The sequence below is a fragment of the Eptesicus fuscus genome, chromosome 12 (assembly GCF_027574615.1).
Source record: "Eptesicus fuscus isolate TK198812 chromosome 12, DD_ASM_mEF_20220401, whole genome shotgun sequence".
Lineage (NCBI taxonomy): Eukaryota > Metazoa > Chordata > Mammalia > Chiroptera > Vespertilionidae > Eptesicus > Eptesicus fuscus.
This window is the reverse complement of record NC_072484.1, coordinates 62850747-62869908: the sequence shown is the minus strand read 5'-3', so window position 1 is coordinate 62869908 and position 19162 is coordinate 62850747. Positions and strand designations below refer to the sequence as shown.

General features: G+C 46.9%; 2 protein-coding genes across 5 annotated transcripts in view; both read right to left on the bottom strand.

Moving 5' to 3' along the window:
- Nucleotides 1-912: 912 nt before the first annotated feature.
- Nucleotides 913-19162, bottom strand: part of GNAL (G protein subunit alpha L) — a 101496-nt gene continuing 83246 nt past the window's right edge. For all 4 annotated transcript variants that reach the window (XM_008159745.3, XM_054724320.1, XM_054724321.1 and 1 more), the window contains 7 exons: nt 9078-9132; nt 7577-7650; nt 6973-7031; nt 6513-6633; nt 4232-4362; nt 1411-1478; nt 913-1059 (listed from right to left, as the gene is read on the bottom strand). In XM_008159745.3, the coding sequence (XP_008157967.2) occupies nt 913-1059; nt 1411-1478; nt 4232-4362; nt 6513-6633; nt 6973-7031; nt 7577-7650; nt 9078-9132 (655 nt within the window). The remainder of the gene's footprint in view (nt 1060-1410; nt 1479-4231; nt 4363-6512; nt 6634-6972; nt 7032-7576; nt 7651-9077; nt 9133-19162) is intronic.
- CHMP1B (charged multivesicular body protein 1B) lies at nt 15949-16674 on the bottom strand. The gene has a single exon (XM_054724331.1). It carries the CDS (start codon nt 16558-16560, stop codon nt 15961-15963), a length of 600 nt encoding a protein of 199 aa, XP_054580306.1. The 5' UTR covers nt 16561-16674; the 3' UTR covers nt 15949-15960.

The window sequence follows — 19162 nt, the reverse complement described above, 5'->3', positions numbered from 1 at the left end:
GCAGGTCACATAGACACTTAGCTGTTCAGCACAATAAAAACACGTTGCTTTTACAGGTGTAGCCATAATCAAGGCACAGAGATCTACCGGGATTTTTCTTTAGTAGTTATACAAAATAATCTTACATTTTGTGGTCTGTACAGTGTAATAAACCAGCAATAAAACAACAAGAATATATGAGAGAAGACTGTTGCCCGAGCAGAGTGAACGTCTAGAGAATCACTTTCAGACGGGACACACTTCGGCAGTAGTGAAGGGGGTAGGTTTGCTGCCTAAAAAATAAAAGGCTCAAAGTAGCTCAATTCAAATGCCTGAGGCTAACAGAGGCTCTAAATAGGATTGAAAAAAGGTTTTCTTGCCACTCTGTGGCCTGGGGCCTCCTACGTCTCGGGCTAAGGCAGATGAGAAGCGGTGGCCACTTGTCCGCCTGCAGCTTCTTAGAGCCAGAATCGGAGAGCTGGGGCGCCCCGCATCTCACAGTCCTGCTGGATAACTCGGGGGGAAAGGGCGCTTCTCCGCCATCTCAAGTTTTTAATGAACCAGTAACTCACTGACTAGATGAATCAAAGGGGCCCCACCTAGAGACATCTCACTGCAGTGTCACCCAAGCGAGAGCGGATGGTTGGCAGTGACACAAACTGGGGAGGGCGGGGAACGTCTTGGAAAATGAAAACAAAAGCTTCAAACCAAACCTGAGGGGAACAGAGGTAGCCAGAGGCTTGGTGGTCACGCAGGGAGCCGACACAGAGCAGGACAGACGGTAGCGCGGACGACACTGGGAAGTCCCTACTTTCTACCATGGCTTGGGGCTGACGGGCAGCCTGGGAAGGGGGCTGTGGACAGGAGGGCGGGGGGTGTGGGGGGGGGTGTGGGGGGTGGGGGAGGGCGCCAGGAGGCGGCCCACCCCGGCTCTCACAAGAGTTCGTACTGCTTGAGGTGCATCCTCTGGATGATGTCGCGGCAGTCGTTGAAGACCCTGCGGATGTTCTCCGTGTCCACGGCGCAGGTGAAGTGCGGGTAGCAGTAGTGCTTGCCGTCCCCGGTCGCTGTGCTGATCCTCTGCAAAAACAGGGGTGTCTGAGCTGCGGGGCCTCCTGGCCACCTGCCCGGGGGCACATGGGAACGCAGCCCCACCCCTCATTCTCAGAGAAGAACCTGGGCAACACTTGGATCAGAGACTCGGGGTTTGGGGTGTGGTCTGGCTGACAGAGGAACACAGCGGTAAGGGGCTGTCCAACGATTGAACACGCAGCTGGAAGCCAAAGCACCGGGCCCTCCTCGGGCCGCGGGAGCTGAGAATTCAGTGGAGGCAGGGCATGCGTTTAAAAGGCAGCCACTGGCTGGTTTGCTCAGTGCTGGAACAGTCACGCTCTAAGATGGTAGGAGAACAAAGTTAATAAAATTGCTTACCAGAAACAGATCCCTTATGAAGAACTTGGCTCTTGTAACTTTGGGATCTTCTCCTGCATCTGGTGTCGCTGTAGAAATTACAAGCGGAATTTTATTTAAATAATGTGAAACAGAGCTACAACTCTATGAAAACTTAAAGGGAATTACAAAGTTGGACTGTGAGCCAGGCTGGTATGGCTCAGGGGTTGAGCATCGACCCAGGAACCAAGAGGTCGCTAATTCGATACCGGTCAGGGTTATGGGCTAGATCCCCAGTATGGGGTGTGCAGGAGGCAGATGATCAAAGATGTTACTCTTTTATTGATGTTTCTATCTCTCTGTTCCTCTCCCTTCCTCTCTCTCTCAAAACCAATAAAAACATATTAAAAAAACAACAACAAAGTTGGACTACAATATACTCATAGTATTAAAAGACACACATGGCGACCTGGCCAGTGTGCTAAATGGTTAGAGCATTTAGGGTCATGGGCTTGATTCTCGGTCAAGGGCATGTACCTGGGTTGCTGGTTTGCTCCCTGGCCTGGGTCAGGGTGCATATGGGAGGCAACCAATCGATGTGTGTCTCTCACACTGATGTTTCTCTCTCTCTCTCTCTTTGGTGGTAGGGGGGTAACTTCCACTCAAATAAAATGACAGCATCTCACTGAACACTGGCCATGCCCGCAGCTGCCTTCACCTTCAGCGGCCTCTGGAGGAGAGGAGACCCAGGCCTCCAGGAGCTGGCCCAGGCCTGTGGCTGTGGCTGCAGGGGTGGATCTGCTCAGCCAGGCCACATTCTCATTCCATCAGCCTTGTTCTTAGAAAGACCTCCTCTTACTGTTCCTACCACAGATGACAGCATCTGCAGCCCCCAGTTAAAATCAGTGTGGCGCCCAGCCAGTGTGTCTCAGCGGTTGAACATCAACCTATGAACCATGAGGTCACAGTTCGATTCCCGGTCAGGGCACATGCAGGGTTGCGGGGCTCAATCCCCAGTGTGGGGCGTGCAGGAGGCAGCCGATCAATAATTCTCTCTCATTATTGATGTTTCTCTCTCTCCCTATCCCTTCTTCTCTAAGATCAATTAAAAAAAAAATCAACATGGCACCCACTCTGATTTAGGCCCTTCTGAGCCTTTTCCCCATTCACATTCTGAGTTCCTGGAACCAGTCAGTAGTTCTGAGGCCTGTGAAGTTTATTTTCCTAAACTCGAGGCTCCAAATCAGCGTGTTCTCATCACTGTCCTCCCTTCTCTGTTACGGCCACGGTGGTGTGGGGAGCTCTGCAGGTGCTGAGTCAGCCCTGACCTGGAGGCCTGCCAGGCTTGGCCAGGGAGGTGCCAGGGCAGGCCCGGTGCAGAGGGGAGGGAGGAGTGAGCAGGGGAGGAGCGCAGTATTGCTCAGGGGTGGGGGAGGTGCAGCTTCTACTACTTCCTGGATAGGTCAGGATTGGCCTCAGCTTGTGGGAGATTAAATCAACGTTGATAGGGGTCTTACGCATGTTTGTGAAGTGTTTCAGAAGTCCAAAGAGTTTTCTGGAAAGTTGAGGGACCAGAATGAGGGAGCCTGGGCGAGGAGCTGCACTGACCAGATCCATAGCTGAGATGAGGGCCCGGACCAGGGCCCAAAGGAGGGGAAAGGAAGAGTGTGTGGTACTGGATGGACAGGGGAGGGAAGCTCCCCAGTACTGACTGGATGGGCCAGGGAAGGGGGGCTGGTGACTGGGAAAGTTAAAGCGGAGCCGGTTGTCAGGAGACAGGAAATCCAGCAACAGAGAGGGCAGCACCAGGGGTGCTCTGAACACCCCCTCCCCACCCCCCCCGCCCCAGGGGCAGAGGGTAAGCCACCTTAGCCTCGGGAAGCACACCCCTGGGCTGGCTGAGGTCCGTGCAAAGAGGCTGATGAACTTTCCTAACTTCCTAGCTGGCGTTTCTAGGAAAGTCCCTTTCATTCTGCTGGATCCAGTTTGGGATTCAAATGTGAGAAGTGGTGTGATTTTGCTGTAAACAAACCTGTCCTCCGGGACTCTGGTGGCCCAGGGTCTACTCAGGACTGCAGAGCAGCAGCTGCAAACAGCTCGGCCGGGCAGGGCCGTCCTGCTTCGCCCTGGAGTCCCACGTCCCGGGAACACCAGCAGACGGCTGGTCACCCTAATGGGAATCACCAATGTCGTAGCCCAAGTCACCCCTCGAGACGAGAGATGTAAACACGGGCTCCGGAGGAAAGGTCCTCACAGGCTCCACCTGAGTGACCTTGAACAAGCGACTTTGCCTCTTTCAGCCTCACTTCCCACAAGAAAACTCCCACATAGGGTTACTGGGAGGGTTCAGCGTGGAGGTCAATGTAAAGGGCTGACTGAGGCCCAAGTGAGGCACCCAGAGGCAGAACCTACCCCAACGGATGGCATATTCACACCCAGACTGTCCTTTCTCCAACGGCACAGTTCAGGTGGAAAGTCAAACTGCGATTTTTACAAACGGAAGCCTACCCGGACGTCCTAAGACGCTCCTACTTTAGGGAGGGGCAGTTCGCCAAGAGGAGTGATTTTAATGAACTGAATGTCCTAGAGCCGTGGTCGCCAAACTGCGGCTCGCGAGCCACTATGCGGCTCTTTTGGCCCCTTGAGTGTGGCTCTTCCACCAAATATCACGGCCTGGGCGAGTCTATTTTGAAGAAGTGGCGTTAGAAGAAGTTTAAGTTTAAAAAATTTGGCTCTCAAAAGAAATTTCAATCGTTGTACTGTTGATATTTGGCTCTGGTGACTAATGAGTTTGCCGACCACTGGTCTAGAGCCATCAGGAAGTCTTTTCCTTAATCAGGGGAACCTTGTTTTGGAACCTTACCATCTTCAGGAACAGTATAATTTGCATACTCTGGGAAATAATCCTCAATTTTTGATTTCCCCGCCAAGACTTTCTCTGCCAGCATATCTTGTTTGTTCAAGAACAAGATGATGGAAATGGTCCGCAACCACCTGAAAAGGAGAAATAAACACGCGCGTTGGACATCCACTCTGTGGTGAAAGAACAGCGAACACGGGAGGGACTCAGGGGCAAGGACAGCACGATAGGACCTAGCCTTGCCTGATAGACCGATATCTCCATCCCGCACTCGGTCTCCAAGAAAGACATTCTTATAACGGTAACTAAATATAGCAGCTGACTTAGCAGTTTCAGCACCTTCTACCTTATCTGCCCTGGGGACATACACTTACTGGTACCAAAGCTAAGGATTACTCATGTAATAAATACACTTGGATTATTTATGATGGGTGTCACGTAGTAAGAAAGTGTCAGAAAACTAGAAGAAGTTACAGCCTTGTTAAGAAGATACAGGACTCATGAGCTAATTGCACAGAACATAGTTGCGGCTGGCTTGGTTTTTCCCTGACACCTCTGAGCAGGTCTGAGTTCTCCAGACGTGGGCAGAATGTTCATCAGATCTAGATCTATCTAGATCTATCTAGATCCTGGCGCTGGACAGGTCAGACTGGGGGCGGGGGGAAGGGGGGATCAGGCACCGTGGAGGTGCAGGCGGGAAAGTTCTGTCTCATTTTGATAGACGCTGAAAACTGGCTTAACACGAGTTCAGGGTGCACATCAGCAGAGCCTTTAGAAATTCCATTCCTTCAAAGGAATCAAGCTGATGACTAGTGCACAGGAATCTTACTATGAATTAGAAACACAACCCATTCTTCCCCCAAATGGAAATAGCCTTAAGATTTCTTCTAGTTAAAAAATACATAGCCCTTGCCCTGGCTGGTGTGGTTCAGTTGGTTGGATGATTCTATTCCTGGTCAGGGCACATGCCTAGGTTACGGGTTTGATTCCCAGTTGGGGTGCGTGCGAGAGGCAACCAATAGGTGTTTCTCTCTCTCTCTCTCTCCCTTCCTCTCTCTAAAATAAAAAAATATCCTCGGGTGAGGATTAAAAAAATACATAGTCCTTGTAAAAATGAATTTTTAATTATAGAAAAATTAATACATAGGAAAAAATAAAATGTAATTACACCCAGAGACAACTATTAGAATGTTTATGTTTTTACTTTTTTTTTCCTATCCTCACACATATTTATCATGTTTATAAAAATAAGTTCAAGGTGTTTTTAAATCTGCCTTTTCATTTAGCAATGTTGTGGTCATTTTCCCATGTGACTGTGTCTGTGTGTATCTATATCTATATCTATATCTATATCTATATCTATATCTATCTATATCTATATCTATATCTCAGTGACTCCAACATATTTCTGTGTATACCCAGTATTTCTTGACTCTTTCTTTCCCACTAACTGTCTTAATAGTATAAAAATAAGAACAGTTGTTGAACACTTTATTAGAGAAATATTGGCCTGATAACCTATTGGCCTTTTGCAAGGACAGCTTATGTTTCTGACCTCCATGGTGCTATTTCTTCCCAAATATTTCAGAAGACACTGATTTTTACCTCCATGTGCAGCGTTTGGGGCGTGTGTGCCGTTCGCTCCTGTGCAGTAGTAGCACTTTCAGACAAGATTGTGCTTTTGAACTGTAACTGATCCTAGAGGTCACCTAGTTATATGTGGATGCTTAAAACTGGCCCTTTCTAAATTCTGAAAACCAAACCAAACCAAACCAAACCAGTTTTGTACCCTAGATATAATCTTAGGCTCTCAAAACAGAGATTTAAATTTTCTTCACAGCCCTGGATGGTTATCTCAGTGGTTAGAGCATTGGCCCTTGCACCTAAGGGTTGTGGGTTCGATTCCCAGCCACGGGCACGTATTGTGGGTTGCAGGTGTGATCCCCTGCTCCGGCAACCAATTGATCTCTCTCTCTCTCTCTCTCTCTCTCTCTCCTCCTCCCTCCTTCCACTCTCTCTAAAAATCAATGGAAAAAAGTCCTTAAAGTGAGGAATACTAAATTTTCTTCACAAAGCACTAGCAGAGCTCCATCAAGGAACGGTCCATGTTAAGTATGTCTATATGTGAGATGGACTAAAAGAGATACTTCTTGCAGTTTTGGACTTACCAGTAAGGAACGAATGGCTTTATCTGGAGAAGAATAATAGAAGTGAGCTGAGTGATACTTTTAATGAAGGAAAATTTGCAATCCAGTGGTGAGACTGAACTTATTATTTTTATTACCTGTTGTTCCAGATGCTTTCGAAGAGGTCCAGGGACTCTCTCAGCCTGTTGGTGTTGTTATCTTCCCGAATCACCATGTTGTAGCTACTGCAGGCTGCCACGTAAATGATGGCGGTGACGTCTTAGTGGGAGAAGAGAGGAAGTTAGACAGATGTCACTGGGGGTGATGACAAAGTACACATCCAACTGCTACCATTTCCAGGGTGGTTTTCATTCCCTGACCGTGAGAGAGACTAGAACCAGCACTGTGTGTGTGTCACTGGTCCTTCAGCCACGTGCCCGGCCAGGAGTCCACCCACATTAGCAAATGGCAAATGGGAGCTGGGGATACTTAAATTCCTTACTTATGAGAATCATATTTAAGGCATTTTATAGATGATCTCATTCAAAACTACTTAAACATAGTAGCAGGAGCGAGGGGAGGATTCATCCCCTTTTCTTGAGGGAGCATAGAAATCACCGTTAAAGCACTGGATCCATTTTCTCCTCTCGTCCCTCTGGCCACCGACATCAAACATGCTGTGGAAGGAGAAGAGGGTGATAATTACTTGGGGTGTGAGGACGCACCCTGCCCTCTGTGCTCTTCTTCACGCTGCCCGCCTGCAGCACAGCCTGTGCGGCCTTGGCCTGCGCGGCCCCGGCAGGCTGCTCGGGCAGCCCCAGGTGTGCACCAGGGAGCCGGCCTGGGCGTCCACAGCCAGTCATTTCTCGGGTCACAGCCCTGGCCCTGTGGTCATCGGGGGCTCAGGCTCCTCTCCTCAGGCCGGCCTGTGCGGTGCATCCCTCTGCCCGCTTTCCGGGCTGCAGTTTCTCTCTACCTGCCTCACCGATGCCTGGGATCTTTCTGACCCTCGCAGGCCTCTCCAGTCTTGGATTCCTCCCTTCCCTACACTCACTGCATGCACTTCAGCACCACGCGGTCACAGTTACTCATCCGGAAGGATGGCAATACATTTGGGATTCGGCTGGGTCTCCTGGCCCCACGCCCAGTAGGCCCCAGAGGCAGCAGGGAGGGGTTCCTGCCCACAGCCCCGCAGCAGGCCTGCTCCCAACGACACACTTACTGAAAGTTTACTTTGTCCACTTGGAATCGTGTCTCAAAAATCCCTGATGTCAGAACTCTGCATCTGAGAAGGTCCTGGAGCAGGAAGAGAGAAGCAGACCAAGTGACAACATTGCTCTCCTTCTGAAGGGAAGGAAGCCCGGGGTGCAAGCATAAGGGAGCTTTTCAAATAGCGGTTTCTTCCATTATACAAGAAACAACAGTGCAGTAATTAAAACTCAGACAGATGTGCTCAGTCTCCCTCCCCGACCCCCACCCCCGAAAAAGACACAGTTAATGCATTGGTTTGGTCTTAGAGACTTGATAGCTGTGCTTTTATTTTTTCTTAGGATTTTTATTTTTAATCACTGATGGATGTAGCCACTGCTGTGCTCCTGACAACCACACCCCTCCCTTCAGGTTGTGGGCGAGATCCTGCCTGCACTCTCCTGGTACAACCGAGAGCCAGCTGTTCTGGGTTTAGAGCCATTTGGGTGAGAAAGCAAAGGAAATGCAACTGCATTCACAGATCATGGATGCTCTGGACTGGGTGCTAATTGATTTAAGATTTCCTCTCTTCCCCGCAGACTTCTCTGCTCTCTAAGATAAAAGATGATTGTGGCCGGGAGGGGATGAGAAAGCCATAATTTTATAAGCTGACATCTCTCGTACGTTCGCCAGATGTCAGGGTATTTTTTTTCTGATCACAAATCCATTGTGATGTTAATGAAGCAGCCACTGCCATCTCTCCGGAAGCTGGGTGCTCAGGACAGCCTGTCGGAATGACTCAGGGCTAGGAAGGCTCCGTTGCTCTGCCAGATAACTCTGAGTGCTCGCTCAGAGTCAGCCCAGAGACAGGTGGACTTGAGGGATGGAGAGGAGCTCAGACCTCCAGGACGAGCGCACAGAAGAGAGAGCCTCCCTGAGATCCCAGGCAAGGCCCTCCAGGGGACACAGACTGGGAGTCTGAACAGAGCCCCTAACTTCTTTGGAGCTCACTAGCTCTAGGGGCCTCCAGAGGGCGCCTAAGCTGAACAATGCATGGTTCTCCAAGTCTCTACAGATGCCTGAGGGCCAAAGGTTTGGGAGCCATGGAAGGTCCCTCTCTGCTACTTGCAGAGGGGTAAATTTCCTGGCTCAACCCCTGGAGAGTGTGCTGTGGTTTGTGACTCAGACCAGGGCCAAAAGCAGAATGGGCAGAGTTTATGAAGCGAGGGAGGCAAAGGTTTAGTTTCCTGTGGAGAGCGCCAAGAGGAATGGGAATGGCTTAGGCCTATTCCACAAATAACATTATTTTGATATTAGGAATGTAGAAATTTAGTACATTTCAGGGAGCTAAGTCAATGGGCCATTAACAGGGCATAGCAAACATACCTGCACATGCAGGGACAACATAATTTGCAAGAAGTAGTTATTTGAAGAGAAGTTTCCTTAATCCATTGAAAAAGAATCACTGAATAGTACTGGCAATTTCTTTGACCTCACGAGGCTCCAGCAGGTGGCTCAGCTCTAAGTTCACGTACCTGGTCTGTGGGGGTGTAGTCCACCAGGCTGACGCTGTCGATTCTCTCCAGGAAGCTGAAACGAAAGCCAGCAGTGCTCAGGAAGTTCTCAGATGGCCTTCTCCTGGGTTGTGGGTGACCCCGGGGACAGCCACGCCAGCTCAGGAGGACAGGCAGCAGGAGTGAGGGAAGCTCCCATTTTCCTTCCTGCACATGTGTCTGCCCAAGTAGCATAACAGTCCTGATTGAGGTAGCTATGCTACCACAACTGCCTTCTTTTTCCTTTTCCCTCTGCCTTCCCTCTTCCTCTTGTCCAATGTTGTAGGGTAGGGGGTAAGGGACCACTCAGAAATTGGAAGGGGCACAGACTTCCTTCCAGGGCTAAGCTAGTAGAGGAAGGCCATGGTGGGATGTAAATACAAAACGGGAAGTGAGAGATGCTCCTTTAGCGTAGTAAGTTCCCGATAAGGTCTGAAACCTTAGGAGTGTGTGTGTGTGTGTGCATGTGTGTGCATGTGTGTGTGTGTGTGTGTGTGTGAGAGAGAGAGTGAGAGACAGAGAGAGGAGAGAGAGAGAGAGAGAGAGAGAGAGAGAGAGAGAGCAGGTTTAATCTGGGGTGCCCACCGGGTGGAGGCTATAAGATTGGTCCCAGAGGTGTGATATGATCACAGTAGGAGGCAGGGAGGAGTAAGCCGCAGGAAAGGAGCTCACACGGCACCTGCAGGTGGATGACAGACGCGGGTGCTCGCCCTCCGCTGCACCGCCCGCTCACCCGCCAGAGGCACCCTGTGCATCTTGTCTAAAACAGCTCCCTTGTCCGCTCCATGCCAACCTTGCTTTATTTTTCTCCAAAGTGCTTAGCACGACCTGGTAATAAACCTCATTTGTTTATTATCTGTTTCTGCCTACAAAACGCAAGCCGCCCAGAGCCGGCCTTTGTCTGGTTGGCCCAGGTGTCCCCAGCCCCTCGGGAGACCTGACCCCTGATTACTTGTCTGGTGAATGACGTTTGCTCCCCTCCTCCTCCTGGGGTTGGATGGAAGAGGCTAGTGAGCAGGTGGCCGAGAGGCCCAGCCCCCACAGGACACGGATGTTCAAGACCCAGGAGCTGGTGGGGACTGGGAGCTGGTGGTCAGAGGGCCATGAGGGAAGAGTGGGCAGCGGGGCTTCAGAAGGGCAGGGGAGCGTGAGGAGAAGGCGTGGCCGCAGTGGCCCAGCTTCTCCTGCCCGTGGGTGCCCCCTGGCCAGGGTGAGGCTCCTACACGGAGGAGAGTGCACGTGACGTGGACAGGGACAGGGTCCGGCTCCCCTGCCTGCCCAGCACTGGAAGGTTTGGGCGCCATCACTGGGTATGTGAAGTAAAGCAAAGATCGGGCCTTCTTCTAGCCCTTGAATTGCGGCATTCTGCATAGCACAGAGGTGTCCCCTCCCATCCCTACTCGTTCCCCCACCAGCACCCCCACCAGCCTGCACTGCAGGTCTTAAGAGGCTTTCAGCTCGGGCAAGAGGAGGCCAAGGACACAGCAAGACCACTTAACTCTCTTGGCCACCTTCACTCCTGGCTAAGGACAGCCCCAGGGTCCTGCTGCTGGGATGGCATTTTGGTGCCCCTCCATCCATGTGCCCTTGATTTGGCACAAGGCCTGGCTGCTCCAGGACCAAGACCTACCTTAGAGCCGCAACAAGAGGCAACCAACTCCGCGGCAGGTAAGCCACCGGCAGAACGTAGCAGTGGGCAAGGGTGGGTCTGCTGGTGTTAGAGACCCTCTCAGAGACAAAGGTGGTGAGGGCAGTGTCCCAAGTGAGGCCATTTCAGCTGGCAGCCAGGGCCAGGCCCACGCCAGGGGAAGCAGCGGTGGAGGGAGGTGCCTGTGACTGCACTGCCTGCTGCAGGAGTTGTCAAAGAAAGTCACCTGCTCCTGGAGGAGGTGGCAGTGCCACAGAGAGGCCAGAGGGACCCTGGCTGCCTGCGGCCCTTCCGGGAGGTGCTGCTCCATGCAGACCAGAGGTGGGTGAATCGGCCTGGCGTGCGGGGCTGGTGCCTGAGGTGGAGCAGTTTGGACAGAGAGCAAGCAACTGGGGAAATGCCACAGGAGGGGACCGCCTGGGAGCTGGAGAAACGGAAAGCCCTAGGTTTGAACACCACAATGTGGTTTGGCTATTCTAGCAGGAAAGGAGCCAAAAGATTCTGTGATGGAGGAAGAGGTTTCTGCTCCTGGAAAGGGAGCTCTGGACTGTGGCCCAGACCTCCAGGAGGGTCTCGGATGGGGAGCTGAGCTGCCCCCAACCCCAACCCATGGGCTACAATAACTTGATTCAGAAAGGATCTGTTCTCCTGGCTGGGGACATATAATACTGACCTGTGACACAGAAACCAATAGCCTCTGATTAAAAGGGCTGGAAGGAACTAAAAATTAAACGAAACATGAAGCCTTTGGTTATCAAGTTTAGGAAGCAACCAATTTCTATCAGGATGCAGAGAGGGTGGAGGGAGGTGGGTGACTTGATTAACTTGTTAATAAGCAGTATAAGTAGAAACAATGGAATAAGGCTAAAAAAATACTGATAGATGGGATTAAAGACCGCCTCCCAAAGGAAGTGGGGGGAGTACCTTCCTGAATGCTGCTAAAAATACGTGGTTCTGAGATGTCGATGACAAAGGCAAAGATGTCAAGTTCTTTTCCCATCCTCAGACTCCAGGATGGGTATTCAAGTTTTTTCCAGCTCTGATGCTTCACCATCTAAGGGAGCTCTGAGAAGCATCCATGAACATTTCTAAGAGTATCTCCTGAATTGTTACTGGTGCTGACTGGTATTTTGAGTGCATAGGTTTCAAGTTTGTACAATAAAATAAAAAGTGAAAATTCCCCCATGTGAATGCATCCCCCAGTTCTTTGAGACACACTCTGAGGAATAAAATAAGAATCTATAAATTTCTGCCACATTTTGCCTAGGTCTTTGGTTCAATCCACATATTTCTCAGCATGTTGTAGAAGTACTTCAAATCAAGGCTCCTAAGATAATATAGGGTGTCCCAAAAATGTATATACACTTTGAATAATTATAAAGGCAATGTTTATTAAAATACATTTCATTTTCAAAATTGAGCTATCAGCTGTTAGTGTGTATGCACTTCTTTGGGACACCCTGTATATAGAGATGAGTTTAAAGGGACTTCCAAGTCATACACAGAATTCCACATGACTACATTTTAAAGCTTACATTGTTTTCTAAAATACGTCACCAGATTAAAGAATCCCCCCTTATAGACCATCCATTCACACTAGATACATAGTTGTAAGGCAATACCGAATTACAACTGTAAAACATCACCCTCATATGGGAACTAAAAAAAGCAGTTAAAAAGCATTTTTAGATTTTCTTCCATTTTCTGCTACAGCTGAGGATATTTATGTTTGCAGAAGCATTTTTATTCTCATCATTTAGATCTTTTTTCTGTTTAATATTGGTTCAAAATAGCAATTCATTGTTTATTTCTCATCTATTTCTACTCCTCTTCTAAAATAACTGGAAAGTCACAGAGTTTTTATGTCCATGGAGTTGATCATGAAAAGGGATAAGGAAGGGATCATGCAAAGATGATTTAAAAATCATTTACTTTTAACATACACATTTATTTAAATATATTTAATATTATCTCTGTGAAAAACTTACCAAGTTGGAACTCTGTCAAGGTAAGTAAAAACCTTTTCTCAGTGTTATTGAAATTGATTTCAAGATACTTATTTTCATGATATAAAAATACTATGGAGTGACAAAGAGCAGCAGGGTTAAGATCCATGCATATTATATAACTATGCAGAAACCCTATTTTGTTTAATCTGACCTTTTCTTCTTTTTTCCACCCCTTTTGATTTAATCTGGCCTCACCCAAAACTCTGACTTACCCACCTTCCTCTCCCTTCAACAACTACTCTCTTCATCATTAAGCCCTCAGAACGAGGCTCTGGTTGGCATCAAACGAAATGGAACATCCCAATGACTAAACCCTGGGGAAACCAGACAGCATGATGCCATGGCTGAGATCAGAACCAGATGCAATGACCAATTACCCTCTACCCTAGCAGGAGCCAACTGAGCTTCGGACCACACTAGGTCCAGCAATCGTGACCGAGAGAAACACTGTCTGTCCTGTTCCATATGGTTGTAGAAAAACCATCCAGTTGTAGAAACATGAACCTAGGCAAACCAGGCAGGCATTTTATTAATGCCAGTTGATTATAATTAAAAAAATGAAAGGGGCTTGCCCATCAATTTGTTCAATGTTCACTGGCTAGTGGCTTTTTGTCAATAGTACTCAAAGCCTTGAGTTTTGGATTTTGGCTACAGAAATGCCTCCAAGAGGGTGCTGTGCATATTGCAAAGGAAGAATCTAGAACAGAAAGTCCCTCACTTCTGCTTCACAATGTGAGATTGTCTGACTGACTGAGACTACGTTCAGACAATAAGGTTATTAGACTGGTACTTATTTTAGGTGTCTCTTTTCCAAATCAAAGACAGCTGGGTAGGCACACAGTGTCCAACACTCACAGCATGTCTCTATCTAAAAGGTACACACATGCATTAACATGCCTTCAAGAAGCAATAGCTTTAGTAAGCAAGTTCTCCAATTGTGCACATATAATTGAACTGAAATAACCTAAATTGTTCATAAATAAATGAAAAGTATGTTCTAAATCCATGTTAGAAACTGTACATTTGAAGGCAGAAAAATAAAAAGGAGAAATAAAGAGCAAAAACTATTAGTAGTTGCATGGGAGATTGACCATTGGTATGTTTGAGTTGGATCCTTTTGAAAATTGTATCTATCTGTTGTCTGGGAAAGTTTCAATGCGAGGGAGAATCTTGTTGCTTTTAATAAACTATTACAGTAAAGAAGTAATAGCTAAAAATAGGCTTCTAGAAACGTGCATGAAAATTCCATGCTACCTGAACATTCAGGTAGTTGAGTTTGAAAAAATAACAGGCTTTCTGAACGAAACCGACCTCTGAATTATTGTTCTTAAATAGCTCTTCAAACGGAATGCACTCATATGTAGTAACATGCTGTTTAAGATTATTTATTTGACAAACTTCTGTGGTTTACACTTCAATATTTCATCAACTGCAAAAATAAGGAAATTCATGGGCCTAATATGCTTTTGAAATAATACTTATGGTTCCTAAAAATGTACATCCATATAGTTTAAAATGAACATATTTTAAGAAAGTTCAAGCTTATTCAAGCATTGTTTAATCTCACAAAATATATGAATATTGTTGGGAACATTTCTATTACGAAAGGGTCTTCAATTTACCAAAGGACTCAACACTAAGCTATTTTCAAAGTTTTAATTATTTGTTCCAGTCCAAAGCGGGGTTACAACTCATGCTGTACTCACACAGTTGCCTCTGTGCAACCACGTGGATGAGAGGAGACATCAAAAGGAGGGAGTTCCACAAACGTGGGGCAGACAATGGAGAGGTGCCCCTTAGAGAAGACTTCAAAACAACAACCAGTCAGATATAAAGACACTTAAATTTAAGGGGCAGTTCTCATCTATTTATGCGTGCTTTTTTCTCCCCTTAAACACACTCAGTCACACTGGAAAACATGTCATAACAGCGAATCCTTCAAAGGGCCTGGGAGAGTCCCTATAGTTACTTTCGGAAACACTGGTATTCTCTTATGGAGAAATCTTCCAGTGAAGGAAAGGAGGAATTTAAAATATCCATAAGTATTCAAGTTAGATTAACAGACTTGTCAAGGCAAAAGCAAACTGGTGTTCTTCACGTTTTGAGGCTAAGCAAGGTTTGGCTACAGGATTTCCTTTTCAGCTAGAAAACACACCCTGCTATTCCAGAAGGATGGAAGGCAGCACAGGGGAGTCCTAGCCACAGGGGGTCAAGCATGATATCCCATCCTGCATCTTTTCTTCCTCCCTGACTTCATTCTGGCTACATGGCTAAGTAAAACATTCCAACTTACATTTCCAAAGTTTTTAAAGAATTGTTTTAAGAACAACATAATAAATGCAAATAACTAGAACTTAAAATGCTGTTCTAATTTTAACTCTATTTTTGGTTGTTAAAATAAAAACAAAACCTACAAATACACAGTCCCAGGGTTTTCTCAAACCAATCAACAGTTCTTTGGCAACGTTGGAGTGAGTAATGTGGCTGCCATGCTAATTAACATTTTATAAGAAATGTAATTAAAGTGGTGAGAGAGGAAAATAACTAGAAATGTTAGAGAAATTCATTTGAAAGTAACTGTCATATGTTAAACCTTATAAATCTTAAAAAAATTTTACAGAATGTAAACAGTAAAAGCGTATTATGCAAGAATGTCCTAAGGTAATTTTAATATAAGTTGTGAAACAGATTAATAGTCAACTGTAGTCTCATTTTGATGGCAAAAAACAAAGGATACACAGAAATGGCACTGTCCGTTAAATAAGTTGAATGAGGTGTTGATAACCCTGCAATCAAAGTAATCATTTTCTTTTCATGTACCACATTTCAATTTTATATATTATCAACAATTACACTAAATTCAAAATAAACTTCAATTTTGATAGTTCAGGCAGAAAATTGAATACACAGGAACTAGAGATTTGATAAAACTTTTGAGGAAGACTCATATACACCAAATTAACTAGTCCTGTTAAAAGACAGCTATAAAAATACACATTATCACAAGATATACAGAACTTTAAAATCCAGTTAAGGGTGGAGAAAGCCTGGAACTTCTTAATGTACCGGAGCGCACTGTAAACCCAAAGGTAGAAGCATCTTAAGAGCATTTCCGCATTCTGGCATATTCCAAGGTTGTAGTGTGTGATATCTCTCTGATACTCAGAGAGCATTTCAGAAGGGGCCACAGACAGGAAGCGCTCGGTCGTTACACTTGGTCTCGCAGGCGGGCCAGTCTCTGGGACAGCTCATCCTGCTCCGCCGACGCCACGCTCGTGCCCACGGAGTCGGTCTGCCCCTGCGGCAGCTCCATGTTGAGGTCCAGGCCGGCCTCATCGGCCATTTCCTGGAGCAGCATATCCACTTGGCTCTGGGGAGTGGTCAGCGTCGTCGTGCTGCTCATCGTGTCTTCCATCTGCTGCGTCTGGACGTCCAGCGTCTCAAACTGGTGCTCGAATTTGTCCATCAGGGCGGAGATCTTCTCTAGATTCATCGTCTTCAACGTCGCATCCATCGACTTCACCACCCCGGCCATCGACTTGGTCACCTTGCCCATCGTCACCGCCGTCTGGACTCTGGCAGCCACCGCATCGACCCGCGCACTCATCCTCAAGAAATTCACTGCCTGGTTCTTCTGCCGAATGGCATTTTCGGCGTGGATCTTCGCGACTTCCATGTTGCCCTTCTGAATGGCCTTTTTAATTTTGGCCTTTTCGGCCTTTTCCTCTTTGTCGCATTTTTTGGCACTTCTGCTCAGTTCTTTGGCCGCGAACTTCAGGTTGAACAGGTGTTTCTCCATATTGGACATGGTCGGACGGCTCCTCGGGGTGGGCGGCCAGGGAGACGCGCGCTGGAGGGAGGCGGAAAGCAGGTCCGCTCGGGGCTGCCGCTCCTTTGTTTTGGTCCTACTTCCTGTTTTTGCTAAGCGGCGCAGCCGATGACGTCAGAGCTCGGCGCCGGGAGGTGGGGCCCGCGGGGCGGAGGCACTGGGGGCGGAGCCTGCGGGAGGGACCTTACGGCGGGACGCCCCCCAGCGACGAGCTCGGACCTGACTCAGCGGACGCTGCCCCGGCTGACTAGGGCGCTGGCTTTCTGCGCTGAGTTCTGCCCCGTTTTTTTAAGCATATAAATAAGTAGGGTCACGAAAAGCCGTGTTCACACACACACACTTCCTTAGGCATATAGCTGCTGAAACGTGCAGGGTGCGTGTAGAGCTGCAGGTAAAAAATACCCCAACTCTATTTTAATCTTTTTTAAAATTAAGGTATTATATGTGTACATATCTTACCATTGCCCCTCCCCCCCCCACTCCACTCCCATACATGCCCTCACCCCCCAGAGGTTTTTTTTTTTTTTTAGCATATTAGGTTTTATTACATAGGACAGTGTCAATTTATAAATTTCAACTGCATTAGAAAATATTTTAATTTTGTTTTTGTATTTTTTGTTCTTGCTGCATAAAATCCTCACCCAGTGTTTCTTATCTTGCATCTTAATGTGTTTCTAGCCTGTTACATTAGAAGTTTTAAAATATTTTTATAATTTTGTTATAAAAACTACTTTATGATTGGTTATCTAGCATAGTGATATGTAACGTAACCAAAACTATTTGGATAATACATTGCTTTATTGCTCAGACATATCAAGAACAATATAACATTTTTGGTGGTCAAGGCAATGCATATTTACAGAAAAATGACAATTATTTTAATTTTAAAGTTTTTTTGGTTGTAGTCACTAAAGGAGAAATTTTTATCAGCAACTTTTGCAACATTTCATTTAAATATTAATTTCATTTTACCTGATTTTGTAGTATAAAATATTGTTGAGTTACCCCCCAGAGTTTTGCGTCCATTGGTTATGCTTTTATGCATGCATACAAGTCCTTCGGTTGATCTCTTATCTTCCCCACCTCTCCCTAACCTTCCCGCTGTAATTTGACAGTCTGTTTGATGCTTTACTGTCTCTGTATCTATCTTTTTGTTCCACAGTTTATAATGTTCTAATACCCCAACTCTAAACGTGTCAGGCCTCCAGGTGTCTGGGCAGAGGACTAAACACCAGCCATCAACTAGGTCTGCAGACCAAAGCTTTCTCTATTTGCATGGGTAACGTCCACTTTCGGAGGGGTACCTGCAACCATGGGGTGTTAATACAGTAAGCAATAAAACAAAAGGTGTGTTATTGTCCTGCCTCTCAATCTTTGATTCCAGTTTGGGCTGGAGTCCTGTGATATCATTTTTTTTTTACTTATTTCACCAATGGGTGAAAATACCTTCAAAACCACGGGCCACCACATTTTTACCGTAGCTGGAAGTTCGGTTTATTGGTGAGTTGCCAGCAACTATCATCCAAATATCTTTCTGTGATTTCATAATAAAAAACACACACACCATCATTTGCCGACACTGTTCTATCTATTTGATGTTTCATAAATATCCAAGGAACTTCACTCATATTTTAAGTTTGACAGGCTAAATTGTCGTCTTACTGGTAAATTATGCAGGCAGAGAACAGTGAAGTATTGGGACCCACACCCACTGGCATACATCAAAACTGTCACTATGTATTATACCCTTAAAAATGCAGGCTTTAAATGGCAGCAATGTGCTGCAGCTTTTTTTTCTTTTAGAAAGATTCCTCAGATACAGCAATAACAAAACATAAGGAGGCCCAACCTGCCCGAATGAGCTAGGTTGAAAATGATTACTGAGAGCTAATTCTGTTTAGAGATCATTTTAATCCAGAGTCTCCCCATCCCCGTGTGCCTCCTGTGATAACTTGCCAAGTGTCTTGCACCACAAATTAAAGAAGTGCTGGTGTTACGTGCATTTTCCTAAAACGGCTCTGATTTGATCACTCTCTTGCTCCAAACCTGGGCAGAAAGGCTGAACTCCTCTCTGTGGCATATTGGGGTCCCCATCCTCTCATTTCTTTCCCTCCCCTATGCTCCAGTTAAACCAGAAGGAAGCTTGGACATTGAGTATCATTTGATCAGGGTGGAGAATGAGAATCGAAGCTCCACCCTCTGCTGCCTGGGCTTCCATCCCATTCATCTCTGCCGATTGCCCCTCCTCAAAAGCCACCTTCTCCACGAAGCCTCCCAGGGCCCCCTGCCTCTGTGGTGCCACTGTCCTCTGCAGCTCTGCCAGAGCAAACAGGGCAGACTGCAGAGACAGGTTACCTACTGCATCATGAACCAAGTGGAAGCAGAGAACAGTCTTATTCCTTCTCCCTGGGGGGCAGCAAGTTTTCTGCATACAGTAGGCACTGCATCCAATAAGGTTTTGCTGAACTGAATTGAGATTGGCAGGGATAGGGCATTACCCTCATTAGCAGCTTAGCCAAGATTGCTTTTTCCCCTAAAGTAGAACTCTTTCCTCACATGTGACATTTCTAGAAACAGAATA

Bases quoted from the DNA above. Each gene is read 5' to 3' on its own strand.
- CHMP1B (XM_054724331.1), bottom strand. From the start codon at position 16,560: ATGTCCAATATGGAGAAACACCTGTTCAACCTGAAGTTCGCGGCCAAA.